At 46.2% G+C, this 20,681-nt stretch overlaps 1 protein-coding gene across 8 annotated transcripts in view; it reads left to right on the top strand.

Annotated features, from left to right (window-relative positions):
- Window positions 1–401: 401 nt before the first annotated feature.
- Window positions 402–20,681, top strand: part of KDM5C (lysine demethylase 5C) — a 49,134-nt gene continuing 28,854 nt past the window's right edge. For 3 of the 8 annotated variants that reach the window (XM_075999800.1, XM_075999801.1, XM_012746621.3), the window contains exons 1-12: window positions 405–1,104; window positions 5,080–5,157; window positions 7,771–7,893; window positions 8,188–8,358; window positions 9,195–9,329; window positions 10,282–10,405; window positions 10,498–10,679; window positions 12,022–12,180; window positions 14,536–14,655; window positions 14,785–14,943; window positions 15,741–15,922; window positions 16,020–16,182. In XM_075999800.1, coding sequence (XP_075855915.1) covers window positions 955–1,104; window positions 5,080–5,157; window positions 7,771–7,893; window positions 8,188–8,358; window positions 9,195–9,329; window positions 10,282–10,405; window positions 10,498–10,679; window positions 12,022–12,180; window positions 14,536–14,655; window positions 14,785–14,943; window positions 15,741–15,922; window positions 16,020–16,182 — 1,746 coding nt within the window. In that variant the 5' untranslated portion in view covers window positions 405–954. Of the gene's footprint in view, window positions 1,105–5,079; window positions 5,158–7,770; window positions 7,894–8,187; window positions 8,359–9,194; window positions 9,330–10,281; window positions 10,406–10,497; window positions 10,680–12,021; window positions 12,181–14,535; window positions 14,656–14,784; window positions 14,944–15,740; window positions 15,923–16,019; window positions 16,183–20,681 lie in introns of all 8 variants that reach the window. The other 5 variants (XM_012746620.3, XM_012746618.3, XM_012746622.3 and 2 more) reach the window with 4 other exon arrangements.

Raw genomic sequence — 20,681 nt, 5'->3', positions numbered from 1 at the left:
AGAAAGGAATTAATTGGCCAACTAATATATATAGAAAAAATAGCCAGGCATGGTGGCGCATGCCTGTAGTCCCAGCTACTTGGGAGGCTGAGGCAGGAGGATTGCTTGAGCCCAGGAGTTTGAGGTTGCTGTGAACTAGGCTGACGCCACTGCACTCGCTCTAGCCTGGGCAACAAAGCGAAACTCTGTCTCAAAAAAAAAAAGAAAGAAAGACGAGGGAGAAGCGTCAGAAAACGCTGGGGCACGACTAGCAATCTGGCTGAGGTCAGCGAGGGGATGCCACCTAGGGCCCACCACCCACCGCCGCCAGCTCCTCTTCCGGTCTGTCTCCATAACGCGCATGCGCACCACTGGCCTTTAAACGTGCACGGTCGGCCCATCCGGGAAAAGGATCCGGTAAACTAATTACAATCTTGCTCCTCCGCCGCTGGGAAGAACTATTTTCTCTCAGTCAGAGTGGTACTTTTGAATAATTACTTCCAAATAGGGAACCCATACCAGACTATTTATCTCAGTACCCACGTTATGAAGTATTTCTAGGGCTTGGCCTGACGCAAAGTGTACGAGGCTCGGAGAGACACGTCGCGGAAGGATCCGGTTTGTTGTGGTGAAGGGGCGGACAGACGCTGACAAACCAAGATGGCGGCGGCGGCGATGAAGGCCGCGGCGCTTGTGAGGTGACTGTGGTGGTGAAGGCTGTGGCAGTTGAGAGGGAGCAGCAGAGTTTGGAAGAAACGGAGCAGGGAGCAGGACGAAGAGACGGTAGCAGTAGCGTCAGCCTGAGACTCTCAGAGTGCGACAGCCACACGTCCCCCCTAAGTCACTCGGCGGGCGGCGGCCGCCCGGCTTAGGGCCTAGTCCCCGAGCAGTGCCTCGGCTTCAAACAGCGCGGCGCCATGAGTCCTTAAGGGCGGCCCAAGTCCTCCTGATCCTTGGCTCAGACCTCGGCCCACCATGGAGCCGGGGTCCGACGACTTCTTACCGCCGCCGGAGTGCCCGGTGTTCGAGCCTAGCTGGGCCGAGTTCCGAGACCCTCTTGGCTACATCGCGAAAATCAGGCCCATCGCGGAGAAGTCGGGCATTTGCAAGATCCGCCCACCCGCGGTAAGGCCTGGGGCTGGTGGTCGCCGGCGGCGAGGCCAGGGATGAAGAAGTAGGGTAGCCGGCTGAGAAGTCTGGGGCAGAGGGCAGTACGAGGTGTGCGGAGATGGATGGCTGGGCCCCTTGTGGATGCTACGCGGGTCAGGGAAAGGGTGCTGGGGCCGGGGTCCTCTCATGGTCTGAGGCCCACAAGTGACCTGGGGTCAGAGACCCACCGCCACCACCACTCTTCAGAACACTCCTGGCTCAAAACAGAGATTACTAGTGGGCTGGAAAGAGTACACAGAGAGGCACCCCGCACATCTATCTATCTAGGTTAAGGCTGCACTGAATAAGGCCTTTCTCCCATCTGTTGTCATCACTTCCCTTAAGGCAGGCAGCATGGTGTAATGGAAAGATTACAGTTCTAAAGAGAGGCAGACCTGAGTTCAAAACTCTGCTTTGAAGCTTAGCAGCTGTGTGACCTTGAGCAAGTAAACGTAAGCTCTCTGAGCCTGTGAAATGGGTCCCAGGAATGGTCATTTAGAGGATTGGAGTAAACCTGGTTGTGTCTGTTTGTAGGAGGCACTAGATAAGTGGTAATTATTGTGACTGTGAAGATGTTTGATGTGGTCATTGGCTTGCCCCTATGTGGGTTGACTCATGTTTGCTCATACTCTGACAGGCCAATTCATCTATGATAATATCCTGGCCTAGGGGACCAGTCAGGAAATCAGTCTCACAGGAAATGTTCTATCTGTCTCCCCTGAGGTGATTTCAGAGAATTGTCCCGTTTTCCTGGGTCTTTTCCTGGACTTCACCTCCCAGACTTGACTTCCTATAAAGAGGCTTGGACCAGTCAGCTTGGTGGTAGAGTGTGAGTTTGCAAAAGATTTCTACTCTGTTCTAGCCTAGGATGTAGGAGGTCCCAGAGGATAGGCCATTCTTGGGTCCCCATAAACACAATGGAGCTATGGAATTCTGTCCCTTTTGGAACACTTGATTCTCACAGGTCAGTAACAAAGGCCATATCTTTCCTTCTAGGCTTGGCTTCAGGCCAGCAGTTTCCCAAGGGCTGGGACAGGCTGTTGCCTTACCGGCATGGAGGAGAAATGATGATATATGTTGTTCGGTGATCATTTGGAATTACAAGGGCAGGAATTGAGCTTGGCTGGAACAGGGTATTTTTGGGTGGGTGTCTCCTGGCTGAAACGGGATAGGAAGCTTCATTTCCCACCTGAGGAGGGCACCATAGGCCTCCTTATCCAACTTGATGCTTTCTGGTACTCAGCCACAGATCTAGGCTGGTTTCAGATGGATCCTATGGGAGGTGTTGGGTAATCTAATTTCTTCCTTGTTGGAGCCTGGCCACAGATCTCTGAGGTATCCTTGTCCATGGTGAGGGAGTGGCAGTAGGTAGTGAGAGGTCAGGAAGGCTAGCATAAGGGAGAGACAGGAGTCTTGGGCAGCCTCAATTAGGCACTCCCTGAAAGTGGTCAGGCAAGCCTGTGGGAAAGAGGCATATCTCACATAGGGTGTAGTTGAAGCCTGAATTTCCTTTTTTCTATCTTGGACTTATCTGGGCAGGCTGGCCTTGGGTAAGTGTTACCCTGCTTTGGGGGACCAGGAAAGGGAAGAGTGATGTGTCCCCAGGTGGGTGGGTGGGTGGGTGTGTGTGTGTGTGGCCAGCAGGGGGCTGTCCTTTGTTATATTTCTTTTCTCTACCCCACAGTGTGCTTCCCTCCAATACAAGAGACCTGGCTCTTGGGTTTTGTTTTGTTTTTTCCTCCTCTAAGGCTGCTTCTAGGCCACCTTTAGGCAGCTGTTCTTCTGGTTGTAGTTTGAAGTACTCACCCAAGTGATGCTTGGGCCCAGGGTGGAAACCTGTGTATGGGTGGGTACCTGGGAATTGGTTTGCCTGAGGCAGGGTGGTTTGGGGTCTGAATTTCTGGGCAGGTGACTGCTACTCTTGGGAAAGATGGGTGGGAGGAGAGTGTTGGTACTCTGGAGTGGACACAGGGAAGCTTGAATCTTGCCTTGATCATCAGGTAGCCAACCACATTTTAATAATGCCAACACACCAAGCATCTGGCACACGGTAGTATGGGAATAAAGGCAGCTAGTTTGCTGGACCTTCCCCAGCTATCTGTTGCATGCACAGCTCCTGCTCTAGGATTCCAGTTCTGCCATTTCCTTCAGGTGCTTGAATTTGCACTGATTCTTGTCTAGAACTTGATTCAGCACGAAAGAAGGGTACCTGGTTTTCGGTTTGAGTACCTTTCTACCTGGGCCGTCTGTGCTGGGGCGAGCGCCCTATTCTGATAGGAGGCAAGAGGACATGGGGAGCTTGTCTGGGCTTGAGCTGTAACATTTTGGCCCACTTTTTTTTTTTAAACCCTGCTTACGGAGCCCCGGATGTTTGCTACCTGCTTTGGCTGGTGCAGTGGGGTGGGGCAGTATGTGTGCATGCAAGTATGAGTCCTCTGGCCCCTTTTCTAAATGTGTGCCTACAGTAGAGGTCAATGTTTTTTTCTCTCTTTGTACCCCTCCCCCTCTTCCATATGTATGCATGTGTGTATGAACACTGGTAGCCTTGGTGTAGTGCAAAGAACCTTGGTCTGGAGGTCAGAAGACATGGGTTCTAGTCTTGGCCCGACCGTTAGCATGTAATTTTGGAGAAATCACATTTCTTCTCTGGGCTTCACTTTCCCCTAGAGCATTGGTCTAGGTTACTCTAGGTTCTTTTTGCCACCCCAACAGGAGCCAGGGCTCTGGGGAGAAGAGGGCTGTGTGGGAGGTTGGGGGGGGGTGTTGGGAGGAGAGTCTTCACAGCTACCTTTTAGGCAGGATAGAACAATTTCCAACTTGGCAGGGTAGAGTCTCCTCTACTTTCATTATCTTTCTCTGACTTCCCTCCCCAAATCCTCCCATTCTTTGCTACCACAGTCAGTTGGGCATCCCAGCACTTACCCCTAGGGCGTCCTTCCCTGCCTCTTCCTGTACTAGGCAGGTATATGAGAGAGGACCCACTGGAAGCCTTCCAGACCAGGTGAGTGATACAGATTCTTGTTCCCTGTTCCTTGCTTTTCCCTACAGCAGGGGTCCTCAAACTTTTTAAACAGGGGGCCAGTTCACTGTCCCTCAGACTGTTGGAGGGCCGGACTATAGTTTAAAAAAAAACTATGAACAAATTCCTATGCACACTGCACATATCTTATTTTGAAGTGAAAAGCTAACGGGCAAAAACACCTGCATGTGGCCTCGGGCTGTAATTTGAGGACGCATGCCCTACAGTGTCTATCTCAGGCCCTTTAAACTGAGAGAATGGATATTAAAGGCCCAGACCTTTAAATCCTGCCAGAATTGGAGCTGAGCTACCCTGCTTGTATATTGGATGGTGGGATCAGCCTTAAATGTGAACTCTTAATGATGACTCCTTCGAATAACATTTTCATTTAAAAGCCAGTTTATTTCCCATATTGGTCTCATGAGGGAGCCAGGGCTAGAGTTCATATTCTCTTCTTACGAATGAAAAATAGATTTATAAAGGTAAAATCCCATATCTTATAAGTCATAGAGCTAGTACATGAACCCAGGTCTTTTGACCCCAGATCCTGTGTGCTTTCCAGTACTCCTAGACTATGTGTCCTACAGCATATGCCTACGGGACAGGGGTTAATGTGGGTGTGGAGAGGGTTTGGGGTCAACTGTTTGGGGCCCCATCTCACTATTTCTTGAAATCCTGGCACTGTACTGTTGGGAGGGACTCAGGAGAAGTTTCCCAGCGCATATGCATGTGGACTTGAGGGGCTGCTAGGCCCTGTTGTGAGTTCTAGGGGGAGATGGGGATGGGTAGGTTGGGTGTTTGCCAGGCTACAGAGCCTGTGGTGGCTAGAGATCTGGGAAGGCATGAATGGGGTTCTGTGCTGCTTCTGGTGCTCTCTGGTCTTACAGTATGCTGAGGTAACCCAAGTTCCTTTCCCTTCTCTATCCTCTCAGGACTGGCAGCCACCCTTTGCTGTGGAAGTGGACAACTTTAGGTTTACCCCCCGAATCCAGAGGCTGAATGAGCTAGAGGTAAGAACACTAGCAGATGGTGGTGGGATTGGAAGAATGGAACCTGAGCGCTGATCCCACTTCCCTCATACCTTCTCTGGCTAAGGTCCTTTACCTAACTAGGCCTTTATTCTCTCTTCTGTGAAATTGCATCTTTTTGGTATGCCTAAGGCATGGAGGGAAGCTTTAGAACTCTAAGTATAACCAACAGGCAGGGGTGTTTAGCATTTCTGATTTCGTAGCTGCAAGACTTGGGGTGTCCCTTTTCTGCAGTGGTGTGCTGCTTCTGAAGCTCCCCTGTCAACTAACCTCCCCTACCTGGTCAACAAAAGGGAAATGTGGTGCTGACTGAGACCCTTTCTTCCTTGGCCATCTGACTGTGGCCTCATGTATTCAATTCCCACACAGCCCTGGGCTTCTTATCTTCCTTTGGTGGTGCTTGGTAAGGTGGGAGGTGAGGTAGATGGATGGGAACAAGAACTCGTCTGTGTGGAGGCTGGAATGGTTAAAGACTTGGGCAAGGGGTCAAGCAGGTAGGCTTTTCCCTCTCCATTTTGTTCTGTACAGGAAGTCTAGGCCTTTTACATGGACAGGTGGGGTTCTCCACTAGGGGCTTGAGAATGTCCTCAGGTAATGAGAGTGGGTGCCCTGAAGAAAGTTCAAGGTAAGAAGCTGGAGTTTTCCATGGAAAATGTATGCTGCCACCCCTCCCCCATTATTATGTAACCACAAGCCTTATTAGATGTCCTTGGGGGGTGGGAGGGTTAGGCCCAGCTGAATAACTATAACCCAAAAGCTTACTTGTCTTCTAGTCCAGAGTTCCTCAAACTAGGCACTATTAACATTTTGGGCCAGATGTTTTTTGTTCTCTGAGAGCTGTCCTATGCATTGTAGAATGTTTATCTGCATCCCTGGCTTCTACCCATTAAATGCCAGTAATATCCTCTCCCAGTTATGACAACCAAATATGCCTCTAGACATTGCTAAATGTCCCTTGGGGAACAAAATCACCCCCCATGAGACCTACTGTTCTAGACTCAGTCTAAGGGCTCTTCTGGTCAGTGCAAGAGTCATCTCTTGCAGAGGGTACAAGTTCCTTAGAGAAATAGATCTGTCCAGGTCTGTGGGGTGTGGGGGTACAGCTAGGGCAAGGTGTTGTCTAGCATGGGATAAGGACAGGTTTTCTAGAGAGGGATTGCTGGCTAATGAGGGAAAGGAGCAGGGGTGGGGCCAAGTTCAGAAAGCTAAGGGTTTGAGGTTGAAGGAGTAGTGTTCCTGGCCCCTTAAGGGCTCTAACAGCTAAGGAGCCATATAGGTTATTTCTTTCTACAAATAGATCTTAGTTTTTCTTAATTATAAAACAGAAAAAACTATCCTGGGCTAGGCATGGTGGCTCACGCCTGTAATCCTAGCACTTTGGGAGGCCAAGGCAGGTGGATCACTCAAGGTCAGGAGTTCGAAACCAGCAAGAGCGAGACCCCTTCTCTACTAAAAAATAGAAAGAAATTAATTGGCCAATTAAAAATATATAGAAAAAATTAGCTGGGCATGGTGGCACATGCCTGTAGTCCCAGCTACTCGGGGGGCTGAGGCGAAGGATTGCTTGAGCCCAGGAGTTTGAAGTTGCTGTGGGCTAGGCTGACACCACGGCATTCTAGCCAGGGCAACAGAGTGAGACTGTCTCAAAAAAAAAAAAAAAAGAAAGGAAAAGAAAAGAAAAGAAAGAAAATACTGTCCTGGTTCCCCCTAATGGGATCAGGGCAGTGTAGTGAATGTTAGTGACTATCTAGTTTTCCCTAGAACTGGGCCCTCTGACTAGAGTGAGGAGGTTATAGACTTGGAGCCTTTGGGAGTCCTTCTTGGGTCACTGAGATTTCAGGGAAGCATGGTGTATATGCCTTATTTCTAGCCAGGATCAGTTACCAGTGCTGCTTTGGTACACCAATCTTGGTTCTTTAGGCCATTCTGCCTGTACCATGCACTCTCTCTCTTCAGCTACCATGGAATAAGTTTTGTGGTGCATAAGGAGGTACGTATACTCTTTTAGAGCCTTCATTCTCTGAAACATGCATGCCTAGAGCTTAGGTACAATTTGGAAGTTTCCAGAAGGTCTTCACTGGTCCCCTCGTTAAGTCTACCCCTCTGGGGTAAGTGGACTGTGCAGTTATTTTATTTTCCTTTTGTAATTAAAAAATGGGGGTCCAGAGAGTGGAACCAGGGCTATACAGCAACTCAATAGCAGAGGGAAAGCTAAAACTTAAGTTATTTGGCACCTAGATATCTTGGTGCTTACTGTGTGACCCAGCTCCTTTGAGCCTGTTTCCTCATCTGTACAAGAGATGATAATACTCATACAACCCTGTCAGGAAGATTAAGAGAGAGTGTCTGTAAAGCTTTGGCTGTTGTGACCCTCTCTTTTGGGACCTTGAACTTTTCTGATTGACTGGAAGGTGATAGAGATGAGAGAGAGATGGGGCTAGGTACTACCTAGACTCTGAGATCCAGTTCATAGGGAGAAGCCCTAGGTAGTATATGTGGGCTGCTTTATTTCCTCTCTCCTTCCCTAAGATTGGGCCAAAAGACAGTGGTCCGGGGGAGGGGTTGGCCAGTCTCTTTGAGCCATTTCTTCTTCAGGCCCAGACGAGAGTGAAACTGAACTACTTGGACCAGATTGCCAAGTTCTGGGAAATCCAGGGCTCCTCCTTAAAGATTCCCAATGTAGAACGGCGGATCTTGGACCTCTACAGTCTCAGCAAAGTAAGAACAGGTTTTTCTCAAACACCTCCCACCCCACCCCAATAGCCTTGATACTCTAGGGGTCCCCTTGGTTTGGATATTGGATTTGTAGGCTGCAGTGCAAGGGGCACAGCCTGGTAGCACACAAGCTGTCATCAAAACATCTTCATTTCTTGCTGCAATTTGAGATTGGGAAAGGTGGTAACCCCCAGTGAAGTGCAGGACTAGAGTGGCCCTCATTGCCCTTTCTATAGGCCTATTCCCTCATGTACATATACACAGGACATCCATGTTCCTTCCTGCTTATCCTTTCAGATTGTGGTGGAGGAAGGTGGTTATGAAGCCATTTGCAAGGACCGTCGGTGGGCTCGGGTGGCCCAGCGTCTCAACTACCCACCAGGCAAAAACATTGGCTCCCTGCTACGCTCCCACTATGAACGCATCGTTTATCCCTATGAGATGTACCAGTCTGGAGCCAACCTTGTGGTAAGGATGCCAGGCTAGGGTGGTATGAGGCTTTACTCCCTAGACACATATTTCCACACTTGCTTTTATTGGAACTGGTTTGGTAGATGGAGACCTAGAAGCTAGACTCTAGTCTTTTCCTAGTAATGTTTATTCTCTTCCCATACTGCCCAGGGTCAGAGGTCTTGGAGTTACCTGTAGGGCCAGCTTACTATCTGTTATGTGACAAGGTGTTTTTTATTTTTATTGTTTTTGAGACAAAGACTCACTCTGTCGCCCCATGTAGAGTGTAGTGGCATTGTTATAGCTCACTGCAACCTCAAACTCCTGGACTCAAGCGATCCTCCTGCCTCAGCCTCCCAAGTAGCTAAGACTACAGGCACACACCACCACACCTGACTAATTTTTCTATTTTTAGTAGACACGGGGTGTTGCTCTTGTTCAGGCTGATCTCAAACTCCTGGCCTCAAGCATTCCTCCTGCCTCAGCCTCCCAGAGTGCTAGGATTACAAACATAAGCCATTGCGTCCGGCCAACAAAGTTTTAACTGATAGAGGAATTCAGAGAAGCGAGAGGTCATTCAGGCTATAGAGGTCTGGGAAGAGATGGAGTCTGAGTTAGTTGGGGAGATGGTTGGGTGGTGGGGGAGGTGGTTAGGAGAAGGAATCATATAAGCAAAGGCATTTAGAAGAATTCCCAAAGTATGTGCTGGTGTCAATGATAAAGACCAGTTGGACAGGGGCTATTAGTGTGTGGACCACAACTTTGGTTGTCATTTTGGGTGAGGATAGAGAAAAGTTCTTGCTTTGGGGGGCTGGAGCCCCACACCCTGACCTTTATCCCTCACCCGTCTTCAGCAGTGTAACACACGTCCATTTGATAATGAAGAAAAGGACAAGGAATACAAACCCCACAGCATCCCCCTTCGACAGTCTGTGCAGCCTTCCAAGTTCAACAGCTATGGCCGGCGGGCCAAGAGACTGCAGCCTGATGTGAGTACTTCCCTTCTTCTAACTTAGAGCTTTTGGTTAGAGAGAGTCCTCTCCCTCCCTCTGGCCAAGACTATGTTTCCTGTTCACTGTTCTTTCTCTTGTTCTCTGAGTTCTTCTATGCTTTAGTGTACCTCTCTCTGGCTTCACTCTTGCTTTTTTCCCCTCCCACTCTCAGCTGAGCTGGATCTTGATCTGTTTGTATAACTGCTTTTGCTATATGGCCTCTTTTGCATGTCTGTCCTTGCCTGTCTTGTTCCTTTCCTGATTCACACTGCTTGTGGAGGTAGAACACTTCTTTCTCCTAATATCTCTCTCTCTCTCTCTCTCTTTTTTTTTTTTAAGAGAAAGGGTCTCACTGTGTTGCCCAGGGTGGAGTGCAGTGGCTATATTCACAGGTGCAGTCATAGGAAACTACAGCCTTAAGCTCCTGGGCTCAAGTGATACTCCCTCCTTAACCTCCTGAGTAGCTAGAACTATAGGTGTGTGCCACTGCACCCGGCTCCTTATATCTTACCTTCAGGCAGAAGTTTATGTGCCAGGCATTCTTTTTGGCCCTGGGATATAACAGAGAACAAGGTAGACAGTTTTCCTCGGCTCACTGATGCATGCAATTTAGCAGATCACATTAGTCACTACCATTCATTGGTAATTCCAAGCAGTGTTAATTTTTTCATATATGTTATCCCTAAACCCTCTCATAACTATAAGGTAGGAGTTAATATTCTCATCTTACAGTTAGTAAACTGAGATCCTGTCTTTAATTCTTTTCTAAGAGAGGGCTGAGGAGCTCACCCTCAGTCTCCAAAAAGCAACTGTGAATTCTTCCCTTGGCCTGTCTGTGCCTCAGCCCCCAGCATCAGCTCAGATGACATATAGTCTGAGCTATTGTTCTTTTTGGATAGGGCAGTCTGCCCCAGATAGCGTTCTTGATTCATTTCCTCTTTTCTCCCAGCCGGAACCCACAGAGGAAGACATTGAAAAGAATCCAGAGCTGAAGAAGCTCCAGATCTATGGGGCAGGCCCCAAGATGATGGGCCTAGGCCTCATGGCCAAGGATAAGACCCTGCGAAAGAAAGGTGAGGCCTGACAGGCTCGGGATGGTCTCCTCTGGGGAGAGGAGACAGGGCCCTAAGTGACCTATGTTTAGAGCCACTTTTCTCTCTTCCAGATAAGGAAGGGCCTGAGTGTCCCCCCACTATAGTGGTGAAGGAGGAGTTAGGTGGGGATGTGAAAGTGGAGTCAACCTCACCTAAGACCTTTCTGGAGAGCAAGGAGGAGCTGAGTCACAGCCCAGAGCCCTGCACCAAGATGACCATGAGGCTGCGGAGGAACCACAGCAATGCCCAGTTTGTAAGGACCCAGCCCTAATTTCCCAATGCTCTGCTTCTTGTCCCTTCGGTGGGCATTTTCCCAGCATGGCATTGGACTGGGTTGCATTAAACAGAAAAGTGGGCCTGGTGGGCCCGGCCCTCATGTAGCTCACTTAATTGAGGAAACAGGGTCAACTCACATGAAATAAAGAATGAGAAAGGGGGCCAGGCGCAGTGGCTCACGCCTGTAATCCTAGCTCTCTGGGAGGCCAAGGCGGGCGGATTGCTCGAGGTCAGGAGTTCGAAACCAGCCTGAGCAACAGCGAGACCCCGTCTCTACTATAAATAGAAAGAAATTAATTGGCCAACTAATATATATAGAAAAAATTAGCCGGGCATGGTGGCGCATGCTTGTAGTCCCAGCTACTCACCAAAAAGATCACTTGAGCCCAGGAGATTGAGGTTGCTGTGAGCCAGGCTAACGCCATGGCACTCACAAAGCTTGGGCAACAAAGCGAGACTCTGTCTCAAAAAAAAAAAAGAACAAGAAAGGGTGATCAAGTGCTGTCAACATGAAGTGCTGGAAGGGTGCAGAGGAGACTCACTCTCCATTGCTTTAGGATAAAGGCTAAGCTCCTCATTACCATGCATGATCCAGTCCCTGCTGACCTTTTGCCTCATTCCTCAGCACTGCCCACGTCACTCCTCTGCTATAGCCACACTGAACTACTTGTAGGTATGTTCATTTGTTTTCCCCTGAGGCACGCCATGCTTTTTCATTTCCCCATCCTTTTGCACATGCTGTTGCTTTCAGCCTGGAAGAGTTTCCACCTGTGCTCTGCCCCATTGCCAAGCTTCAGCTTGCCTTCCAGTTTCAAGTGTCACCTTTTCAACGAAGTCTTTTCTCAAGGCCATCCCTCTTTATTTCCAGCTTCTTTGAGTGCTTCCTTCTCTAGGCTCCCACAATATCCTTTATGGGCTACTATTGGCAGTTTTTAATTTTTATGAACACACGTTTCCAGAGTACTATATGTCCATGAAAGGCAGATGCTATGTCCTACCCATCTCTGTCTGTACCAGAGTCCAGTGTAGTGCTGAACATGGGTTCAGTAAGTGTATACTGAATGAATAAAAATGCGAGGATTCAAGACTAAATGATAAAGATTGCTCTCACAGCTCTTCCTGCTTATTTGGGGGGATGGTACATAAATGCATTTGAACTCCAGTGCTAGCGTGACTAGCCTGTACAAGGCCACGAATTATTTGACCAACAAGCATAGCAGATTTCCAGTGGAGAGCTCTCTAGACTAGAGTACTTTCTGGAAGAGCTTGATGTTTGAAGGCTGGACAGGGCTTAGGTTGATGTTTCCTTCCCCTGGCAGATCGAGTCATATGTGTGCCGGATGTGTTCCCGAGGGGATGAAGATGACAAGCTCCTGCTCTGCGATGGCTGTGATGACAACTACCATATCTTCTGTCTGCTGCCTCCTCTGCCTGAGATCCCTAAGGGTGTCTGGCGGTGCCCAAAGTGTGTCATGGCGGTAAGGCCAGCCCCAGTCCACATCTGCCTCATAGGGTATCCTTGCCTGCCTTCATCTGGACTTACTGAGGACGGCCCCCTAGCTCAGCCACAGTCTTACATTTTGGGTTCCAGGGGTAGAGCTTTGGGAGAAAGATGAGGAGACTCAACCTTTGTTTCTGTCCTTTCGGAGATCCGAGACCACCTAGGGACACAGGACATGAGTGTCATGATTAGATTGTATGTAATGACGAATAAGCAGATGTTAAATTATGTGTTAGAAGCTCTGAGGTGTAGAAGTTCAGAGGAGAGGAAAATAACCGAGGGTAGTAATCAGGGAGGATGTCAGGAATGAGATTTGAAAGACAGGAATATTAAGAAAAAAATGTTCTTTTTATTTCCACTTTTTTTGCTTGATTTTTTAAAGAAAGCTTAGAAAATACGCAAATTACCTTACCATCCCACTACCTAGAGATAACCATGATTAATAGTCTGGTATGTTTTCTTCTCATCCTTTTGCTGTTGCTTATATATACCGTGTTTCCCCGAAAATAAGACCTACCCATAAAATAAGCCCTAGCAGGATTTCTAAGCATTTGCACAATATAAGCCCTACCCAGAAAATAAGACCTAGTGATGGGCATGGCTATCTGCCCATCACTAGGCAGTGCAGGAGCGTATCTGCACAACCCATGCATTTTGTCGCGGAGGCGTGGTAAAGAAGATGAGCATCCCTTTTCATCTGCCCCATGAGAGCTCCATTGCTTGACATGAGAGATTGGGGCCAATGGTTCTAAAAGAAATAGAGTCACAAGAAATTCAGGATGGAATTCGGGGTTTGGAGAGTTATGATGATGTTCCAGAAGAAGACGATTTAACTATATTTGAATCAATGTAGATTGTTGTACCGTACTTAAAAAACAGAACACATCGCCTGAAAATAAGCCCTAGGGTATCTTCTTGAGGAAAAATAAATATAAGACCCCATCTTATTTTCAGGGAAACACGGTAACTAACAAGTTTGGGATCTTGTAACTATGTATTTTTATTGTTACTTCATAATCATTTTAAATGATTTTAAATTAAACTCACTGAAGATATTTTTTTTTCTTTTAGACAATCTGTCATATGAGCATAATATTTATTTGGTAGTTTTCCTCTTATGATATTTAGATTGGTTTGCAGTGATATAGGCTTGTAGAAGAGGTAGGCAGGCATTTCACACCTGGGGGATGGAGACTAGCAGGAGTAGAGGTACAGGGGGTAGAGTGTGCTTGGTGCAGGTAAGGGCAGTAAGGGTGGCAGTAAGGAGAGCAGCTGAAGCAACAGTGAGGGCCAAGTGGCTGGGAAGTAGGGTAGGTACATTTCATGAACTACTTACCTTCTCCAAATTCTCAGTGCTCACCTCTACATGTCCCTCTGGACATATGGAGAGCAGACATCGATGGCCTCTTGCCTTATCTTAGGGGCTCCACAAAAGTGATTGTAGAGACTGAGTGTGCACATGCACATATACACACATGCAGACACACACAGATGAGGAAAGCCAGAGCAGTGTGTAATGGCCTTGGCAATGGTGGAGTTTCTGGTGAGGATGAGTTTGGATACCCAACAGTATCATAGATGAGGAAGACTGTCAGCTCTAGTTGACTCTCTTCTCTAAGTGGCTATGAGCCAGATAGACATTTATTTTTCAGACATGAGCAGGGCGTGTGTCTGACTTTGTGATACATACAGTTCTCGTCTAATATTATGAACATAGGTACAAAGTGAGGTAGACCCATATTCTGTCTTCTGAGACAGTCTAAAGAAAAGGAATAATGTAGGGTTTGATACTATAGAAGCTGGTGCCTTTGTTTTCCATCCTCCAGGGTACTAGAATATTCAGTGCCATTTTCCCAGGCTTATAGTTCTAGTCTTGGCATAAAAAGCTTCTCTACCCCGTATGAACTTACATTTTAGCTTGAAAGAAAAAAATAGTTGCAGAAGAGCATAGGATGGCATATTAAAGTCAGCCTGTGGTTTAGGTAAGGACCTGAAGGAAGACAAGAACGTGGGCTGTGGTGATGATGGAGGTCTTCCGGGACTTGAGTTGGGTTTTGAAGAATCAGTGAAAGAAAGTGGGAGAGGACATTTCAATAGGGAGGAACTATGAGCAAAAGCATGGTGGAAGTATATGTGGGGAATGAAAAGACTAAGCCAAAATGGTGAGAGAAAAAGATAGAGCTGTAAATAAAATAAGGCCTGTTTCAGGGGCCTTGAGTATAGACCTAGGGCTGTTCTCCCTCCCTACTCCTACAACATATTCCAGTTCCACTTGTGAGGATTATTCACCTCTTTGTCTCTGTCTTGGTGACAGTTCTCCTTTGGGTTTCAGGAGTGTAAGCGGCCCCCTGAAGCCTTTGGCTTTGAGCAGGCTACCCGGGAATACACTCTGCAGAGCTTTGGCGAGATGGCTGACTCTTTTAAAGCTGACTACTTCAACATGCCCGTGCACGTAGGTGATGGAGGGCTGGGATAGTGCTGGGGCTAGGTTCATAGGTGTTAGTGCTTGATGGTTTCAGTTCACCTGGGTCATTGGGGCCAGGATATGATGGGCCACAGTCATCTACCCCTGTTCCCTCAGATGGTACCCACAGAACTTGTGGAGAAGGAGTTCTGGCGACTAGTGAATAGCATTGAGGAAGATGTGACTGTTGAGTATGGAGCTGACATCCATTCCAAAGAATTTGGCAGCGGTTTCCCTGTCAGTGACAGTAAGCGGCACCTGACCCCTGAGGAGGAGGTGAGTGGATGATTCATCATTATATGTCAGCTGTGTGAGCTTAGGGAAGTCATTTAGTATCTGAAAGACTTAATGACTCTGTAAGATGGGGATAATTATGCCTGCCTTAGACAGTTTCTGTAAGATTTAGATGAAATGATGCATATAAAGAACAGCTTGATACCTGACCTGGCATGTGCAGACATGAGATGGGTTCTTTCACCTCTCTGAGCTCATTTATCTGTAAAAAACAGATAATATCTACCTTGCAAATTTGTTAAAAGAATTAAATGAGGCCAGGCACAGTGGCACATGCCTGTAATCCCAGCTGCTTGGGCAATTGAGATGGAGGAATCTCTCAGCCCAGGAGTTTGAGACCAGTTTGGGAAACATAGTGAGACCCTGTCTCTAAATTAAAAAAAAAAGAAATGAGAAAGTATATGAAATAACCCGGCAGGGTGCCTGGCTCATTAATAAGAAGTGTTCAGGAAGTGGGATTTGTATGGACAGAAAACAATAGGGCATGGTCCTGCCTCAACGGAAGGGTACATTTTGGTCCAGAGGAGGGATTGTTAACTTGCAGGTATTTTGGTAGATGGATCTGTAAACCTCCCTGAAATTGAAACGAATTGAATTGAAATTTTGTGTTTGTGCATTTTGGTGGTGGGGTTGGGGGAGAAAATCTGTAATATTTCTTAGGTGTTTCAAAAAGGTCTGTGACCCCAAAATTAAGGTTCCCTAGGCTAAAGGAACTGATCTAATGTCTCAGTTCCTTAGCATAACTCTAATCCCCTTTCCACAAAAACCTTACCTGACAGGAGTATGCTACCAGTGGTTGGAATCTGAATGTGATGCCAGTGTTGGAGCAGTCAGTACTGTGCCACATCAATGCGGATATCTCCGGCATGAAGGTGCCCTGGCTCTACGTGGGCATGGTCTTCTCTGCCTTTTGCTGGCACATTGAGGATCACTGGAGTTACTCCATTAACTATCTCCACTGGTGAATGGGGCCCTGGGGAGCCACGGGGGCAGTCAGGGTGGGCTCCCTGCACAACTAAGGTGTGACCACTCTATATGTCCCTTTTCTACTTATACAGGGGTGAGCCAAAGACCTGGTATGGGGTACCATCACTTGCAGCAGAACATTTGGAAGAGGTGATGAAGAAGCTGACACCTGAGCTTTTTGATAGCCAGCCTGACCTCCTGCACCAACTTGTCACCCTCATGAATCCCAACACCCTCATGTCCCATGGTGTCCCGGTGAGTGCCCAGGAAACAGGGACAAGGGGTAGGAATGATTTAATGACATTCTTTGTGGTAGTGGTGGTGATTGTCATCTGGAATCTACTGTTGCCCGTTTTTTCACTCCTGTTCTATCTTAATTGGGCTATAGGTTTGACTGCTCTGATAGAGACCCAAAATAATAGTGGTTAGGTACACAACCTGGTGGTACACCCTCTGGGCCATGTGTTTGAGGGTAACACCTAGGGATGAGGGTAACCTAGGGATAGCTTATTGTCACATTCACATTCCAGGCAGTGGAAGAGGGAAATGGGGGGAGGGCAGGGGTAGGCAGGTCTCCTTTTTTTTTTTTTTTTTTTTTTTTGAGACAGAGTCTCGCTTGTTGCCCAGGCTAGAGTGAGTGCCGTGGCGTCAGCCTAGCTCACAGCAACCTCAAACTCCTGGGCTCAAGTAATCCTGCTGCCTCAGCCTCCCGAGTAGCTGGGACTACAGGCATGCGCCACCATGCCCGGCTAATTTTTTTATATATATATTAGTTGGCCAATTAATTTCTTTCTATTTATAGTAGAGACGGGGTCTCGCTCTTGCTCAGGCTGGTTTTGAACTCCTGACCTTGAGCAATCCGCCCGCCTCAGCCTCCCAGAGTGCTAGGATTACAGGCGTGAGCCACCGCGCCCGGCTGACAGGTCTCCTTTTAAGGGCACATATCATTTCTATTCATCTCCTGTTAGTGAGAACTGTGTCACAGGCCCATATCTAGCTGCAAGGGAAACTGGGAAATTTAAATCTTTTTTTTTTTTTTTTTTTGGAGACAGAGTCTCACTCTGTTGCCCAGGCTAGAGTGCTGTGGCATCAGCCTAGCTCACAGCAACCTCAAACTCCTGGGCTCAAGCGATCCTCTTGCCTCAGCCTCCCAAGTAGCTGGTACTACAGGCATGTGCCACCATACCTGGCTAATTTTTTTCCTATATAATTTTAGTTGGCCAATTAATTTCTTTCTATTTTTTAGTAGAGATGGGGTCTCACCCTTGCTCAGGCTGGTCTCAAACTCCTGACCTCGAGCAATCCACCCACCTTGGCTTCCCAGAGTGCTAGAATTACAGGCGTGAGCCACTGCACCCAGCCTGGGAAATTTAATTCTTAATCTGGATTGTCATGTACCACCTATAAATTGAAGGTCATGTTACTATGAAAGAAGACAAGAATGAATATCGGGGTACAGCTAGCAGTCTCTGCAACCTTTACGAACTGTTACCCTTCCTGAAACAATGGACAGGTCTTTTTATTTATTTAACAGGTCAAAAGTTAAACCTAGAGTCTATGCTTCTCTGTGTACTTCTCTCCCACCCTATAGAACATTTTGGTGGGTATACAACCTGGCTTACCTGTGAGGGACTTTATATTCCTGGGAATTTCTACCACTGGTTAGTGTCAGCCCCTTTTCTAGTGTGGATCTTAAAACAGCCTGAACAGAAGTCCTGCAGGAACAGGAATTAGCAGATCCCCCATCTCTGCTTTAAATCTTATTCTGTGCTACTCTTCCTCCCTGCTCCTTTCCACCTGCTCTGGCCACACTACTTACTCTAATGCATGGGAGAGTCACTAAATACTGAATTGTCTCCTTGAGATTGTACAGTAGGGCTTTGGACTAAGTGGTTCTCACCCAAATTTATTCTTACCTTCACTTTGTTTTGATATATACTCTGTAAATTTTTTAAATTATACATTTTAGTGATGTTTAACCAAGGATTGAGGTATCTAGAGAATTGGACAGAGGGAGGCATCCTACAACAGTTCAGCAATCTTCCTCCACTTGGAGGCGGCTATCCTTTTCTCTTACCACCTCACCCCAGTTAACGATTTCCAGACTTGAGATGATCAAAGGCCCTTCCAATTCTTCTTCACAGGTAGACATTGGGTCTGACTTTCTTCAGACTTCTCCTTTCCTGACCTATAGCACAGCATCAGTCCTTGTCTGTAATATCAAAGAAAACCGTAAGAATAGAAGACGATTCTCTTAAGGATTTGGGCAGCTAAGATACATATATATGTGTGTACACACACACACACACATATACACACACACACACACACACACACACGGTCATTGTGGTCATGGAGCTGTTCAGTCCCTACCTCTTTTTAAAAAAACTTTATCATAGACTCTTAAACATGTGCTTTTTGCTTCCACCTCCACAGCATTTCTCCTGCTCAGGGCTCACCAGCTTCCCTGGCCAGCTGCTACTTTACCACCCAGCCCTCTGCCCTGCTCTGCCCTGCCCTTACTATAGGTAGTTCCTAGTATCTCCAGGCCCTTTGGACTTGGCAGTGTTCCCTCAATCTAAGGCATCTGTGATTTTCATGTTCTCATGCTGGCAGGCTATTGTTTAACCAGCTCGAGTTCACTCCAGAGCTGTCTTTAGCCTCCTACACCACCCCCACTCCCCACCTTCCCCTTTAGTGGGAGAAGGCCATTTCTTTTTATAGATAATGTAGTGTAAGTATTATTTTCATTAAAAAAGAAACATGCCTACTTTTCAAAAAAATGGAAAATAGATTCTGTCCACCCTAAACATTTTATGTTTCCATCTATTTTTCTATGTAAAATTTGACATAGCAATAATCAGTGTATAGTTTTTATAATCTCTTTGTAAGTTTAATGATCTAGAACTGCACTGTCCAATTTGGTAGCCACTAGCCATTTGTGGCTATTGAGCACTTGAAATGCGGCTAGTCCCAACTGAAATGTGCTGAAAGTGTAAAATACATGTTGGATTTCAAGACTTAGTACGAAGCAAAGATTGTCAAGTATCTCACTTAATACTTTTGTATACCAGTTGCACATTGAAATGATAAATTGTGGATATATTAAGTTAAATAAAATATATTGAAAGTTTACCTGTTTCTTTTTACTTTTATAATGTGGCTACTAAAGAATTTTAAAGTACATATGTGCCTAGTATATTTCTCTTGGACAGTGCTGGTCTAGAATGATTTTTACTTCGTTACTATGGATTATTTATAACCATCATTTTTAAAAATAAAACAGCTTTATTGTAGTATGATTTACATACCATAAAATTGACCCATTTGAAGTGCACAATTCAATAAACTTACAGAGTTGTGCTACCATCACCACAATCCAGTTTTAGAACATTTTCGTCACCTGAGAAAGATCCCTTATGCCTATTTGCACTCACTCTCCATTCCAGCCCTTAGTCCCAGGCAAGGTAAAGCATCTGCTTTCTGTCTCTGTACATTTGCCTTTTCTGGACAGTTCATAAAAATGGAATACTTTGTGATTGCCTGTGTCTGGCTTCTCTCACTTAGCATGTTTTTGAGGTTCATCTATGTTACAGTGTGTATCCGAACTTCATTTTTTAATCGCTTGTTAATATTCAGTTCACTAGTTGATGAACATTTGAGTCTTTACTATTTTTTAAAATTTAACTTCAGAGGGAACTAGCTATATTTTTACTTTTTTGCTATTCACAGTTGCCATTTTTAACAACTGCAGAATGTGAGGAGAGCTTTTCTGAATAACCACATAGGAAACGGTAAAGTGACATTGCCAACATGAGGGTGTAGGCTGAGATGAACAGTCAGGAGCATTAGGTTCTACTCCTGGCTCTGCTATTAAGGGTTCTCTGGGACTTGGTTTTCGCATCTATAAAATTAAGGCTGGGACTAAATCATTCAGTAAATATGCTAGAGTTCATTCTGTGTGCAAGGCCTCTGGTCAACACCCCAAAGGTAAATAAACCAGTCCCTGCCTATGGGTATGCACAGTTGAGTGGAGGACAGAGAGGAGTAAACAAATGGAATAAAGTGTTAGAGGGACTACAAAAGAACTACTGAGTCATTTAGGAAGGGTGTATTAAGAAAGGGTTTGTAGAAGTGGTGATCCTGGAAACAGGATAAGAGTTTGCCTATCAGAGGTGTGGCATTATCATAAGGGCATGAGAATTCCAGTGAGGGGCTCTCAACAGAGGCATAACATGCTAGGGTTTGCATTTTTTGAATTATAATTCTGGCGGTTAGTAATAGAGGCCAGTGTAATAATATAGGCAAGAAATGCTGATATTGCCTCAAAGTAGGAATAGATTTAAGAAGAAGAAAACGTGCTGGAGGTGGGAGCTGAGGCATGATCTTAGCTATGTTAATGAATGGGAAGATTTAATATTTAATAATTTGATTTAATATTGTTAGGATGCTAATTCTCCCCAAATTAATCTAGATTACTGGCAGAGGAATTGTTGGGTTGAAGGAGATAAATGTTTTAGGTTCTTGATGTATTAGCAAATTTGCTTTCTGGAGAGTACACTTTATTGATTCCCTAACCAGCACTGCATCTACTTCACTGTGTCTTCGTCAGACTTGAACGTTTATCTTAAAAATCTTCTTGAGACTTCTCAAGATCTAAAGATGACAAATTAAGCATGCACATGGCTACTTCCATTCTGTACTGAAACCCCACTAAAATGACACAAAGGGATTTTTTTAAGGTAAAAAAAATC

This window comes from Microcebus murinus, unplaced genomic scaffold (assembly GCF_040939455.1).
Source record: "Microcebus murinus isolate Inina unplaced genomic scaffold, M.murinus_Inina_mat1.0 scaf008_hap2_Mmur4.0, whole genome shotgun sequence".
Classification (NCBI taxonomy): domain Eukaryota; kingdom Metazoa; phylum Chordata; class Mammalia; order Primates; family Cheirogaleidae; genus Microcebus; species Microcebus murinus.
The sequence above is the reverse complement of the archived record's forward strand: the minus strand, read 5'-3'. Positions and strand labels throughout refer to the sequence as shown.